Source organism: Equus przewalskii, chromosome X (genome assembly GCF_037783145.1).
Source record: "Equus przewalskii isolate Varuska chromosome X, EquPr2, whole genome shotgun sequence".
Classification (NCBI taxonomy): domain Eukaryota; kingdom Metazoa; phylum Chordata; class Mammalia; order Perissodactyla; family Equidae; genus Equus; species Equus przewalskii.
This window is the reverse complement of record NC_091863.1, coordinates 123,434,689-123,448,858: the sequence shown is the minus strand read 5'-3', so window position 1 is coordinate 123,448,858 and position 14,170 is coordinate 123,434,689. Positions and strand designations below refer to the sequence as shown.

Here is a 14,170-nt window from a genome sequence, read left to right as displayed (position 1 = left end):
GGAGGCTCGGCGCGTTCCCGCGGGCTGGGCGCGCGCCGCTGCGGCAGCCGGGGACGGCTCCTTCAGCACATGAGGGCAGCCATTATCACGGCCGTCTCCTCCACGCGCTGAGCATCCCCGCGCCACGGCCCTCTCCCTACCCTAGCCGGTTAGGGACCCAGCTTGCTAGAGACCCTCTCAGCCTGCCCTGGCTCCCAGAGAGGCAGCCCGCAGGGGTCCTGCGAGGCCCTCCTGCTTCCCTTGGCCTGGCTCGGCTACAGCTACATCCGGGCGCCTCCTCCCGCAGCCCTCAGCCAAGCGCATCCCTCGTGACCAGTGCAGAAATGAGTGACAAGAGGCCCAAGCATGGCAACCCGTCTTTATTTTATTAGGAAGGAAACCACTGAGTACCCCAAGGTCCTGCCAGGTACTCCTGGCGGGGACATGCCAGAAACTCAGTGTTCACACCCAGCCCACCCGCCGTGAAGGTCCCTTCCTTGTCAGGCCACAGAAATAAACCCCAGTGTACTGCTTATTGTTAGCATAACATCATCAAAAAGCAATAACGCCAGCCAAGTGGGACAGACAGTTAAACAGTACTTCCGCACCCACCAAACTTAGGGAACCTCCAGCTCCTGGCTGCTGCAGGGAGCTCCATAAAGCCTGGGGAGGGAGCACTGGCTACACAAAAGCACTATAAACAGCAAGGGGTGAAGGTGGAGAGATGAGAATAAATAAGGAAAAAGGGGAAGGGGGAAGGGCCCTAGAACTCATGTCCCCTCCCCTCACAACGACCAAGCCTGGGAGATTTGTCTACTATCAATGCAGAATATATATAGCTTGTTGGTAGAGATGGAGGATGGGCAGCCCCAGGAAAGCCCCTCAGTTGAACAGGGAGCAAGACAGACTGAGGGGAGCTGCGGGTTCATGCTATGGTAGGAAGAGGGGAAGCCCTTCGGTCCAGCGTCCCTTGGAGTGGGAAAACAACAACCTGGACACCATCATGCCCCCAACCCCTCGTGGGCACAGGGTCACACAATCTGGGTCAAAGAGATGGTGGGGCCCTTGTGGTCATCAAAGCGGTCCATGGTCTTGAGGCTGAGGATCATGTGCAGGCCATAGGTGAAGATGAAGAGCATGAACAGGGAGGTGAGCAGCCCCATCCAGATGCCAGGGGAGAAGAAGCCGGCACAGTCACTGGCGTAGGAGAACTGCTCACCTGTCACGTTGAAGGCCTGGATCTGGGGGACAGAAAGAACCACATAGCCCCACGTAGAAGGAGGCCCAGTAAGGGCTGGGTTCCCGAGTGAGTGGGTAGTCCAAATCTCATGAGATAGGAGCACCGTGGGGACAAGACTCTCAACTACATTCCTGAGCCCAAACCCAAACCCAAAGGATGCTGGGACTCTTCAGGCCTCTGCTCCCTCCGCCTTCTCCCAGTACCCTGCGACCTCCAGCCTGGGCTCCCCGACTCTAGACTCAGTCTCTCACTGCTCCCCACTCCTACCTGGAAGTCCTGAAGTGTCATCTGCCAGAGAGAGGGCTGTGTGCGGGGCACAAGGAGATTGCCGTTCTTGTTCATACTGCTGACGTACTCGCAGTGGAATGAGTAGATGCTGGGCCCCGTGACCCGGGAGGCGTTGAAGGAGACAACAGAGCCGTTGCTGTGGATCTCAAGGCTCTCCATGGTAAACCAGTGCCGGGCAGACACGGGGTAGAAGCGGTTAGCCAGAATAAACCTGAGGGAGGCCACGGGGTATCAGACAGTTGGGTAGGCCAGGGCCACACCAGCCCACCCACAACTCAGCCACTCCCTCAGACTCACTTGAATGTCACCGTGGTACCAAACAGGTGTTCATAGGTCAGCGACAGCCTGCAGAACCAAAGTAAGAGACACATCATCAGGCTCTGCAAGGGCCTTGAACATCTTAGAGCAAGTTCCTCAGATCTACTCCTACCTAAGCTGCCCTGCGGCCGCACAGCCACCTGAAGAGGCAGCACCCCGACTTGACAGGTGGGAAAACTCAGGCCCTGCCACATTCTAGGTCAGGAACCAGCATGCAGGTCCCCTGCCTCCAACTGAGGGCTCCTTCCTCTGGTTCCCTCGAGCCCATTGCCCCTCCTTTCAGCTCCCTCTTGGAGTCGCTGAGGTACCCGAATTGGGCTTTGGGGGTGAGGACTGTCTCTCTTGCCACACAGGGAGGATAGAGGAGCCCCAGAGCTGGTTCAGGCCTGGTATGTGCCCTCATGGAGTCACATTGAGATTGCTCAAAGAGGAGGCGTCAGGTTCCCAGGTGATTGGGAAGTGTTAACAACCAAGGTCCCAGCCAAGGACTAGAGGGCATGGGGAGGCAGAACTCTGAGCACCCCCCACTCCAAGAGCCCTCCATCAGCCCCATCCCACAGTACCAGCTGCATCCTCCCCGTGAACACCCCCGCCAACACACACCCACTCATAGTGGCAGGTAGCTTGCTCTTACCTGGCAAGGGAATCATTCCAGAAGGAGCCGGTCAGATTGAGCTCCTGGACCCCAAATGTGAGGGAAGTCAGGTCCTCCCACTGGCCCCTGTATGCCACCGAGAAGTTTTGGGCCCAGAACAGGATCCGAGGGGCAGTGTCATTGTAACTCACAGGGGGATGGATCACAGATGATGCTGGCTGTTTTTGCAGCAGTTGGCGACCTAGGCCCCCAGCCACCATGGCTATATCACGGGCCACCTGCAGAAACAGCCCACAAGCCTTCTCTCAATGGCCCTGGGAGTGGGCCCCAAACCAAGAGGCCTGTCTCCGCTGTCTCCACTGGGCACCCCCTCCACCATCTGCAGTCCCATGGGTCATACTTGGAGGCCTTTCCTCCAGGAAGCTTTCCCTGGCTGGCCCCTAAGCTTTTGTGAAATTTCTAGTCCCTCCAACTTGGGAACACTTGGACTATTGTCTGCGTATGCCAGCCTGTAAGGCTGCCAGGCCAGACGGAAAGCTCCTGCCTGGAAGGAGGAAGCAGGACTTTATGGTTCACCCTCGTCCCCCCGATGTTGGCCCAGGGGAGAAGCGGGCCTCCCCAAGGCACTCCACTTGGAGCCATCGCCCCTCCAGGCCGACTCACGACACAGCCTCTGCCCATACCTCCCAGAGCCCCTGCAGAAAGGCATATACCCTGGAAGGGCGGACCGCAGTGAGGGCTGCTGTGTACGGGACGTCTTCAGACTTGAGCATGTTCAGCACCTGCCCGATGACCTCATCTAAGGGACAACAGGGAGAGCAGAGAACAAGGTCATAGGCAGTGCTTACAGCAACGCTCCCTACACCTGTTAGAAAGCACGTGACTGTCGTTGCACAGCAGAAGCCAGCAGAGGCAAGGCTGTGACCTTCCACACGCCATTTCAGTGCCCCCTCTTGATGGCGCTGAGTGGGATCACCTCGTTGAGGTGGGGACCACCAGATGTCTGCACTGTAAAGTCCCTCTACCTCTGGCAACTGGCATGTCCTCTGTGGTGGGACACTGAGACCCTTGCAGAGCCAACTCCCATCAACCTTCACCACTGTTTTCAGTTTCCATTGAGGATCCCTAACAGCAGCTGCTTCTCATCCCACCTACCCCCAGCCTCCCCTGGACACCTGCGGCCCTCGGTCGTCCACTCCCTAATACCAGCCCTAATTAAGCGGAACAAGAAAAGACACAGAGATGGAGAAAACTCCAAATCCACCTGCGGAAGGTCTCCAAGACTTTTCCATGGGGTGACTGTCCTTTATAGCAAAAAGAAAACAAGTCCTCAGAACTGTTTTTGAAATGCTGCTGGTCTATTAAACCCAAAACTCTAGGATTCACGCTGCCTGAATGGAAACTGGCTCCACATGTTCCCACATGGAGGGCCCCGAGATGTCCTGACACCTCTGCCAGGCAGAGCCCAGCTGGAGAGGGGCGAGGGCTGGGGGCCAGCATTTCTCTGCTGAGCTGCCAGGTGCTCCAAGAAGCAGAGGTCCTCCCTGGGAATGAGGAGGGGCTGAGGAGCTGCAGGCCAGCTCTCTGGGGCCCAGGGCTGGGGGAGGACAGAGACTGTGCACCCTCCCTGACCTCACTCACCATTGCCTGTGAGGACTTCCCTCGGCGCCATCAGACCCGAGCTATGGAAGATACAGAGCAGGTGAGCCCCCACAATCCAAACAGCTCTCCATGGCTCCAGGCCGCCTCCCTTCAGGCCCCCGTCCTTCCCCACCAGCCCCGCTCACTGAACACACTCTAGCGGGGGCACACTCTAGTGGGGGCTCTGGGGGCCATGCTCACTCCTCCCTCTGCACCTTTGCTCACCTCATTGCCCTGCCTGGAATCCCTTGCCCCTTCTCCCCCGACTTCACAGTCCCACTCAAGTCCCTGCCACCTACTCCATGAATGGGTCCTGGCTAGGCAAGTTGGCTCCCCACCAGCAGGGCCCACTTCTGCCTTGTCTCTGGAGGCCTGACAGGCCTAGCTCAATGCCAGGCACTGACTCCTGAGTCACAGCCTGGCCAGAGGCCCTTCCCGCCTCTTCTAGCCATACAGGGCACCCTCTGGAAGGGCTTCAAGGGGAGAATAGGAGGACTATCATCTTTGGCTGAGTTGTGCTACCAGAGCCCAGAGCTTAGGGTCTTGCTGCTCTCTGGGCCCAGAGGCTGGAGGCTGGGCCATACCTGGCTGTGTAGGGCAGGCGGATGAGCAACAAGGCCGGGAGGCTGGCATTGAGCTTCAGCTCCCGCAGGGTGGCCAAGTCCACGTGCAGGGGGCTGGCCCCAAGCTTCTCCTGCAGGTAAGTGGTCAGAGTACTGACCGCATACCAGTCAACAGCGGGAAGCACCAGAGAAGAGGGGGCCAGGTCCAGGGCATTCTGGGGGCAGGGGAGAGGCAGGAAAATGAGTTAGCAAGGGACCAGTGGGCCTGGGCCAGCCCCCAAACCTCTCTGGCAGTCCTCCTCTGGCAAGCTACACCCCATCCACCCACACAGGGGTCTCATTCCAGGTCAGAAAGAAAACGCCCCACATCCTAGGCCTTGCTACCCTCAAAGCCAGCCGCTATGGTTACTAAGGGGATAGTTCTTACTACGCTGGGGGAGGGGCAAAGGATGGCCAGGCCACGGCTGGGAGAGGACTCTTACCTCCAGGTTAGCAAAGGCACTGTCCTGCTTATTCCCAAACACACCACCGTGCGCCGTGAAGTCCTCAACGCTCAGCTAGTAGGGAAGCAGGAAAGACGGCCTCAGAAGGTTGGGCCAGGGCAGGGGGCAGACACCTTCCCTGTGCATTTGCAGGGCCAGCAAAATCTCATTTTGAGTCAGATTTGGTGTGGTCAAGAGTGACTGAGGCCGTGGCTGTGGGGAGTGGATGGAAGGTTCTCTTTTTTTGGCCAGCAGCCTCCCGGCAGAGTGAGAAAACACAGAAGGTAGTCAGCTGACGTGCGGGAACCTCAGGAGTAAGAGTCAGCTGCCTGCCTGCAGACAAGAGGAACTGGGCAGGGAAGAGGGAAGCGGTGGGGCGGGGGTGAGGGCAGCCAGGAGCATGTGTGGCATGCCCCCGGCACGAAAGTCAGAGAAAAGGAGAACCTGTGTGCCAGCTGCGACAGCTAGAGCTGCCTCCGTCCAGGCTGGACAGGACCCTTTTCAAAGGAGGATGAGAAGTCCCCCTCCCCACCTGGTTTTGGTGGAAGGGGAGAGAAAGGTGCAGATCTTGGAACATGCTGGAGAAAGCACTGAAGTCTGAGCTCGCTGGACCACAGTAACCCTGACCCCATCTCTTTTCCTCTGCAACCTAGAGATGTCCTTCAACTCCTGCCCCTCTAACCCAACTCCCAGCTTCCTCTGGCTTTTCCAGTTAAGCCCAGAGGCGATCTTAATCAGCTTCCCTAACCTCCTTCTGTTTAGTATACACACTTGCCCAGCCTCCTCTCCCTTCTGGGCAAGAATCCTGATGTTGTCTGGCCTCTATCTGGCCTGTCTGGCTGCCTGGGCTCTCATTCTGAAAGCCTAAGGACCACCATGGTGTCCTCATGGCACTCCCTGCTCGAAATCACCCAGGGCTTCCTGCCACATTTAGAACTGCAAGCAACCATTTCCCCCTCATCTCCTAGCTACGTGGCTGACCATCTCCTATCCCTTTCTCTCACTCACTACACTCCAGCCACAGCGGCTCTGCTGTGGGCTCACCCAAGAGCGCTCCTTGCCCAGGGCCTTTGCACCTGCTGTTTCCTCTGCTATGAACACCCTCCCCCCATCCAGCCACATGGCTCCGTCCCTCCCTCCCTTTAGGTCTCTGCTCAGGTATCATCTCCTCAGGGAGCCCTTGCCCGAGCCCCTTTATTTTAAACAGCATTGCCAGTCACTGTCTCCTTAGTCTATTTCCTTTTTCTCTAAGGACTATAGCACTGACATTATATCATATACCAACTTAGCATTTCCCTGTCCCCCTCACGAGAATGTCAGCTTCCCCAGGGCAGGGGCTGAGGTTTTTCTGCTCACTGCTATGTCCCCAACACTTACTACCTGGTACATAATAGGCAGTCCATACTTGGCAAATCAATGAGTGAATGAATGCCATAAGACGGGGGACCGCAGCTAGATGTTTTATGTGGATTACAAGAATTGCTCCAGGGGCCAGCCCCATGCTCTGCTTCAGCAGCCCAGGGTTTCACCAGTTCAGATCCTGGGAGCCGACCTAGCACTGCTCATCAAGTCACGCTGAGGCGGCGTCCCACATGCCACAACCAGAGGGACCCACAACTAAAATAGACAACTATGTACCTGGGGGGACTTTGGGGAGGAGAAGAAAAAATAAAAAGTTAAAAATTTAAAAAAAGGAATTGCTCCTCCTAGCCCCCTGATGGAGGTAGTGTCTTCAGTTACAGATGCAGAAACTGGCATTTGCAGATTATTTCACACGTCCAAAGGCTGGTAAGTAGTAGAACTAGAACTGAATTCCAGTCTGACTCTATTATTTACCACCTTCTGGAAGGATTACAGGCCGGCATGACTACCACCACTTGCCCACAGAGCGAAGGAGCAAGACCACAAGGGGAATGAGCCATACAGACCACCAATGAGGAAGGGACAAGCAGAGGCTGGATAACCTCCGAAACACTAATCCTACGCTGCCCTAGAATTTTCTCATGGTCTATGGGCCTGCTTTGGGGACAGAGACCTGGATGGGAGGGAAAACAGTGTGCCTGTTAAGAGCGCAAACTGAGGGGTCTGACAGACCCAGGCTGGAACTAGTTGTGGTAATAATGCAGATAATGACATCGGCTTAGCAGGGTGCATATAAAGCATTCAGCATAGAATAATTTTTTTTATTATCTGCATTATGATCATTACAGTTAGAATCACAACTCTGCCATTAGCTGTGTGACCTTGGGTAAATCATTTGCCCTCCTTGGGCATCAGTCTTCCCATCTATAAACAGGATCAATAATCCCCACCACGTAGAGTAGGTCAGATAAGTGTTGGGCACTCAGTGGGCATCTGGCCTCTGACTCCCTGCTTCCCCCAATCAAGTGGGTGCCATTTCTAGGCCCTCACCATTCCCACTGAACACTCTCCTACAGGCTTTCCCAAGAGAGGCGCCACACCTCCCTAACAGGTGGGACAATGTCAGATGGGCCTTAGTGTCCTAGGGGGAGGATGCCTGCCTGCCTCCTGATGACCAAGGGAGAGAGGGCTGGGGCGGGCGCACCTTGTCCTGCAGGAAGAGCAGCACATTTCGGGGGCCCAGCTCCAGGGCGGGGTCTAAGTAGGTAGACAGCTGCATGTCGCTGGTGATGTGGCCCTCGTGGGTGTCGGCCGCAGGAGCCCACAAGCCTCTGGCAGGAGACAGGGGAGATGCCGTCAAGCGGGGGTGCATGGCTTGAGATTCGAGGCCCGTGTGCTCCTAGCTCGATGCAAGGGGCCCGGAGCTCTGACCCGGAGCTGACTCGCTATGGGCCGCCGAGCGAGGAACAGTTCCCCTCTGGGCCTCGCTGCCGCTCGCCGAGGACAGCCCTGAAGTCGGGCGAGTGCATCTCAGCCGCCTCGGCGCGCACCCCGCCCCGCCCCGGTTCGTCCCGCTCACCGGTCACTCGACCACAGCACCAGCGGCACCTGCTGCTCCGTCGCCGCCGCCGCCTCCGCCACCAGAAACAGCAGCAGCCACCGCATCTGCCAGGGCTCAGGAGCCCGCCGCGTCCCCGCCCGCACCCGAGCCGCCGCTGTCGCCGCCATCACAGCCTCGGCCTCCACTGCCTCGGCCACCGCTGCCGCCGCAGATCAGGTGACCTTCGGCCGCCTGAGCTCCGCCCCGCGCCGCCATTGGCCCGGGCTCAGGCCTGCTCTCCAGGGCCGCAGGTGATTGGACAAAGTACATGTCACTCACAGCCGCCCCGTTTCACTGGTTGGCTCTACGTGTCTCCAGGCGCGCACGCTCCAAATAGAAAAGGGGGCGGGGCCGAGCTCGGCCACCTCCCACCGCCCGCCTGCGGGCACCGCCCGCTGGGACCTGGTAGGACGGGCGGGGCTTAGTGGGGCCCGAGCGGCCTCCGCTCCACGGGTTCCCACACGCACAGTTTCGCCCCTCCCTGTTTTAATCTTCTTTCCACTTAAAATTGCAAGAGTGGTTTCTTTTTCCTGCAGATTGACCCTCCCTGGTAGAGGTGAGGAGAGCAGAGGGCCCAGGGTAGCGTCCGGAGTAACACTAGCCCTTACAGCGGGCAGGGAGGAGGTTCCAGAGGAGAGATCGGAGAGTGTCAAAGAAGGGGAAAACCCAGGGAGAAGCGTGCTTTCAAGGACACCGTGATTAACAATGTCAGTGTTAGCTGCTGCCCGGAAGCAGGTAAGATGAGGACCGAAAACTGTTTCTTGGACCTAGCAACAACTGGAGACTTTGGCAAGAGCGATGTCAGTTTGAGGAAGTGGAGACACGGTGTAGGATTGTCTTTTCTCGAAGTTTGCTTTGAAGTGAGGAAAGAGAGTGACAGCTAGAATCAGAAAGTGGGAGGCACTGCCTCAAACGAATCGGGGGACTTTCATCTTTTTCTATACCATTTTTGCTTTCTCAGATTGGTGACTGTTAGCAACAAACAAACAAACAAAAACCCAATAACCCAATATGGAGCTCTTGTTAAGTATATACAGTGATTTATTTAAGAGAAAATGAACTGATGTCTGCAATTTAGTTTGAAATGCACCAAATTAAATGGAGAGCAGCACAGGTACAGAGATAGGTGTGTGATAAAGCAATGACACTAACATGTGAGTGGCAGAATCGAGAGGATAGGTATTTGGGTGCTCGCTGTAAGGTTTTTGTGACCTTGCTATATGTACTGGGTTGAACGGTGTCCCCCGAAAGTTCATGTCCATCCAGACCTTGTAAATGTGACCTTATTTAGAAATCATCTTTACAGATGTGATCACGATAAGGTCATGCCAGATTCAGGAGGGCCCTAAATCTAGTGACTGATGTCCTTAAAAGAAGAGGACAATTTAGACAAAGATACACAGGAAGAAGGCCAATTGACGCTGGAGACAGGAGACCAATTAGAATGATACAGCTGCAAACCAAGGAACTCCTGGAGCCACAGGAGCTGGAAGAGGCAAGGAAGTATTCCTCCCTAGAGCATGGCCCTGTTAACACCTTGATTTTGGACTTCCAGCCTCCAGAACTGGGAGAGAATAAATTTGTGTTGTTTTAGGTCTGCCAGTTTGTGGTAATCTATCACGGCAGCCCTGGGGAACTAATACACTATATATTTGACATTTTCCATAATAAAAATATGGGGAGAAGACAGTTTGATAATGCCCATTGTTGGCAAGGATGTTAGGAAATAGAATCTCACCTCCACAGTGGTGAGAGTATCAACTGGTAGAACCTTTTTGGAGGATAATTTGGCAGCGTTGAACAAACTATAAAATGTGTATGCCCTTTAACCAAGTGATTGCCCTCTTAGGGATCCATTCAACAGAAATACTCAGCTGAGCACAAGACACACATACCAAGGGGGCCGTTGCAGCACCATTTGTAGTTGCAAAAATTTGGGCACTTATGACTGGACTCTGGGACGATGTGCCCAGCCAGTGCTGCTGCCACCCCTGCCTCTCAAACACCAGGACGTTTGTGTCTTGAACCAGAAGACTGCTGAAGAAAACTACCACCCCCAGGGCCGTGCCTCTCATTAGCAGAATTCAGTCTGCATGCAGAGCCCTCAGTGCAGCGCAGAAAAGCATACCAGAAGGAGGGGCTGGATGCTGGGAGCCACCACACCATGGACACAATAACTCTCACCCAGCCCCGTGTAGCGGACGGCTCACTGATCACTTCAGCTTGTCAGAGAAATGGCTTATGGGATTGTAGTCGGGTTTGTCACAAGTGTGGCTCAGTCTAGGACCGTGGCAGTTGAGCTGGAGAGAGGAGGTGGGCTTGACAGGACATGGTCGAAGAAGACAGTGGCTGAAGGTGGCTCTAGGGTCTCTCTGAGTTGGGGACTAGGAGATGAGGTCTCTTGGGGACAGTTAAGTTTAGGGTGTTTGTAGGGTCCCCAGGTGGCAGTGTCCAGGCCAGCTGAGGGGAGAAATTTGTGCTGAAGCTTGCTGTATCCCCAAAAGCCCTGGAGCAGTTTGAAGCCCTAGCGCCGTGATCTGACTCGTATTTTAAAGGCCAATCTGGCTGTGGTGAGCAGAGCAGATGAGAGGGGATAAGAGTGGCAGCAGAGACCAGCGGGAGGCTGTTGCTGTCGTCTGGGAGAGGAATGACAAGGGCTTGGCCAGGGTGCTGGAGGGGTGGAGAGGGCCAAAGAGACTGCAGAAGTTGGTGCCTCAATGTTGGTCTGAGACTGGGATTTGACTGGCTGGCATGATGGTAGGGTGGAGGCAGGTGCCCTGGGACCATTTGAAGGGAGAAGTTGGAGCCTGGGCAGCTAGTGGGTAGGGAAAGGAGGGACTGGTCCACCGCATGTTCAAGTCCTTCCCTTGGTTGGCCCTTGCTCTCATTGTGGCCTGGGGCCCAGTGGCATTCCCTCAGTCAGTCATTCAGTCACTCACTGAAGTCCTGGAGAGCCTGCTTGGGTCCAGTGCCCTGTGGGGAAAGAAACGAGGACCCCAAACCTCATCGCAGCATGGGTGAAGTCCTCCAGGTCCAGGACAGACCCAGCAGGGGACAATTTTGGAAGGAAAGTTCTATAATGGTGCCGCAGAAGTGGAAGCTGTCAAAGGAAAGGATGGAGGCCCTGGGGACCAGGAGAGCCATGACACAGAGTGACAAGAGGAGCTGATGGCCATGGGCAAACTTAGGAACACAAAGGGCACCGTTTAAATAAAGTTTCAAGGGGCCAGCCCGGTAGCGCAGCAGTTAAGTGCGCACATTTCGCTTCAGCAGCCCGGGGTTTGCCAGTTCGGATCCCGGGTGCGGACATGGCACCGCTTAGCAAAAGCTATGCTGTGGTAGGCGTCCCAGGTATAAAGTAGAGGAAGATGGGCACGGATGTTAGCTCAGGGCCAGTCTTCCTCAGCAAAAAGAGGAGGATCGGCAGCAGATGTTAGCTCAGGGCTAATCTGCCTCAATAAATAAATAAATAAATAATAAATTTTAAAAATAAAAATTTAAAAAAAATTAAACATAAAAAAAAATAAAGTTTCCAGGCAAAGACTTTCTCGCAAGTGTGATCTTGCTGGCCAGCGGTCTCTTGCTGAAACACTTCCATCCTTCGGGGAGAAACTCGCCTGTGGCTGCTTTTATTCTCCCCTAAGTTGCCTGAGGTCCCTGGAGTGGTGACCCTTGAGGCTTCCTGAAGTACTTCTTATGGGCCAGGCACTGTCAGAGGAACCCGCCCCCCAAGTTCAGAATCTGGTCTAGAAGACACAGGACAGCAGGTCATGACACAGGATGATGGATGTTCAAAAGGGGGAAACTCGGGGCTGGCAGGGAGGCACAGAGAGGGGCACCCGCCTGAGGCTGCTTTGACCAAGAAGTCACGTCTAAGCTGAGTCATTCACCAGCTGGTGACAGCACCAACAAGCACCTTCTGTCAGGGGGCTTCATCTTCAGGGTGAAAGCATTTCTTCATGAAAATCTTTCTGGGCCCTCATCACCCCCATGTCTTCTTGAATGGTTTTAATATAATGTTGGACACATACCAAAATATGTGTTATATCTAGGTGCTCCATAAATGACATCTATGTTACATAGACATGTGTAACCTGTATATGAAGTACACAATGAAAGGTGCCCTCAGAATCCCACCCTGGACTTCACAGACCACTGCCACTTCCTTGGCAGGAATCTGTGTCCCCCAAATCCCATTTTCCTGCCTCCTCCTGGAAGTAACTGCTAGCCTGAGTTTGATGTTTATCATTCTCTCTATTTTTTTAGGTCGACCACTTATGTCTATGCTCCTAAGTGGTCTAATGCTGAGTAGGCTCGTTCTTGAGCTTGATAGAGTGGCATATCCTGCCTGTAGTCCTGTGCAGGGTCTTGGGGAGTATTGCATCATCACTGCAGAATCCAGTGTGTGAGCCTCCCACGACCCCTGGCTTCATTCTCCCGTTGGCAGACTCTGGGAGCGCTTCCGTTGTTCCCGTTGGTTGCCCTGAGGCCCTTCATGACTTCTGAATGCAGGATGTCTCAGGTGCCATGGTAGATAGCATCATGGCTTACAATTATTCAGTCTCCCCCTTTCATTTACAAGCAATCCTCTTTGCCCATTGTCAGCCAGGACACGAACTAGTAGTGCCTGGTTCAAGGACCCCACTATGATCCAGGGATCATAGCTGTGATCCAGGGATCAGGAGACCACCACGGCCACTATGGGAGTCTTTCAACATCCGTAAAGTGAGTGACTAGGCATTGGAACATTGCTGCCCAAACCCCTGCACCCCACACTGTGCTTGCGGTAAGGATGAGGTGAAGGGGTGGGCAGGGGGCCACCACCTCACTCTACACACTCCCTACCCCTCCACACTGGCCTGACCCCCATGCTGACCAGAAAAAGAATAGTGCACAAAACAAAGATGTACAGTGCAATGACTTATTACAGCAAACACTCCTTTGGCATCACCCAGGTCAAGAACTCAAATGTCTGCACCCCAAAAGCCCCTCTCATTCCCCTCCCATCACTTCCCTCTCCCTTCCACCACAGTGACCGTGAACCTAATCACTCTGCTTTTTATAATTTTACTGCTATAACAAAATATCACAGACTGTATGACTTATCAACAGCAATAATTTATTACAGTTCTGGAGGCTGGAAGTTCAAGATCAGGGGGCCATCAGGGTGGCACCTTCTTCCAGGCTGCAGACCTCATTGTATCCTCACTTGGTGGAAGGGGTGAGGGGGCTCTCTGGAGTCTCTTTTATAAGGTGCTAATCCCATCATGAGGGCTCCACCTCTCACAACCTAAGAACCTCCCACAGGCCCCACCTCCTCATACCATTAGAGCATTAGGTTTCAACATATGAATTTGAGGGGGCCACAAATGTTCACACCAAAGCAGCAGTTAAACATGCATCCCTAAATACGATGGTTTTATTTTGTCTGTCTCGGGACTTTATATAAATGGAATTGTTCAGTATTGTATTTTGCATCTAGATTCTCTGCTCAAGACTGGGAGGTTCATGCAAGTCATCCCATAATAACAACATTGCTGCATAGCATCCCCAGATAAATATCCTGCCAGTCATTGAGCCCTTCTGTTGAGGGATGTTTGAGTGATTTCCTGCTTTGGCTAGTATGGCTAATGGTGCTGTGAACAATTATGTATATGTCTTGTGGTGCACATATATGTGCATTTCAATGGATATATATACCTAGGTGGGTTATTGCGAGGTCATAGGGTATACGTACTGGGTTGACTAGTGTCCCTCAGAATGTGATCTTATTTGGAAAAAGGGTCTTTGCAAATGTAGTTAGTTAAGTTGGAGTCATACTGGACTAGTTAGGGTGAACTGTAATCCAGTGACTGGTGTCTTTATAAGAAGAGAAAAATAGACACACAGACACAGAGAAGAGAAGGCCATATGAAGATGGAGGCAGAGATTAGAGTGATGTGTCTACAAGCCAAGGAACACCAAGCATTGCTGGCAGCCTCCAGAAGCTGGAGGAGGGGCTCAGAACAGATGCTCTTTCAGAGCCCACAGAAGAAATCAACCCTGCTGACCCCTTGATCTTGGACTTCTGACCTCCAGAACTGGGAGACAAGAAGTCTGTTG

The 14,170-nt window shown here is 54.1% G+C and overlaps 1 protein-coding gene across 2 annotated transcripts; it reads right to left on the bottom strand.

Annotated features, from left to right (window-relative positions):
- Positions 1-344: 344 nt before the first annotated feature.
- On the bottom strand, positions 345-8,308 carry ATP6AP1 (ATPase H+ transporting accessory protein 1). Of its 2 annotated transcripts, none has more exons than XM_070603685.1 (10): positions 8,048-8,308; positions 7,673-7,799; positions 5,107-5,181; positions 4,646-4,839; positions 4,062-4,102; positions 3,134-3,219; positions 2,460-2,698; positions 1,805-1,852; positions 1,487-1,718; positions 345-1,220 (listed from the first exon to the last, which is right to left on the bottom strand). In XM_070603685.1, the coding sequence occupies exons 1-10, from the start codon at positions 8,194-8,196 to the stop codon at positions 1,011-1,013; spliced, it is 1,401 nt and encodes a 466-aa protein (XP_070459786.1). In that variant the 5' UTR covers positions 8,197-8,308; the 3' UTR covers positions 345-1,010. The 2 variants fall into 2 exon arrangements, with proteins under 2 accessions (XP_070459786.1, XP_070459785.1); XM_070603684.1 differs by having other exon boundaries at positions 3,104-3,219; positions 8,048-8,274.
- Between the last annotated feature and the right edge of the window lie 5,862 nt (positions 8,309-14,170).

Coding starts and splice junctions, on each gene's coding strand:
- ATP6AP1 (XM_070603684.1), bottom strand. CDS start 8,196: ATGGCGGCGACAGCGGCGGCTCGGGTGCGGGCGGGGACGCGGCGGGCT. Junction 4,103..4,645: donor CGCCTGCCCTACACAGCCAG/GTATGGCCCAGC, acceptor TATCTTCCATAG/CTCGGGTCTGATGGCGCCGA. Junction 2,699..3,103: donor TTCTGCAGGGGCTCTGGGAG/GTATGGGCAGAG, acceptor CTGTTTCTGCAG/GTGGCCCGTGATATAGCCAT.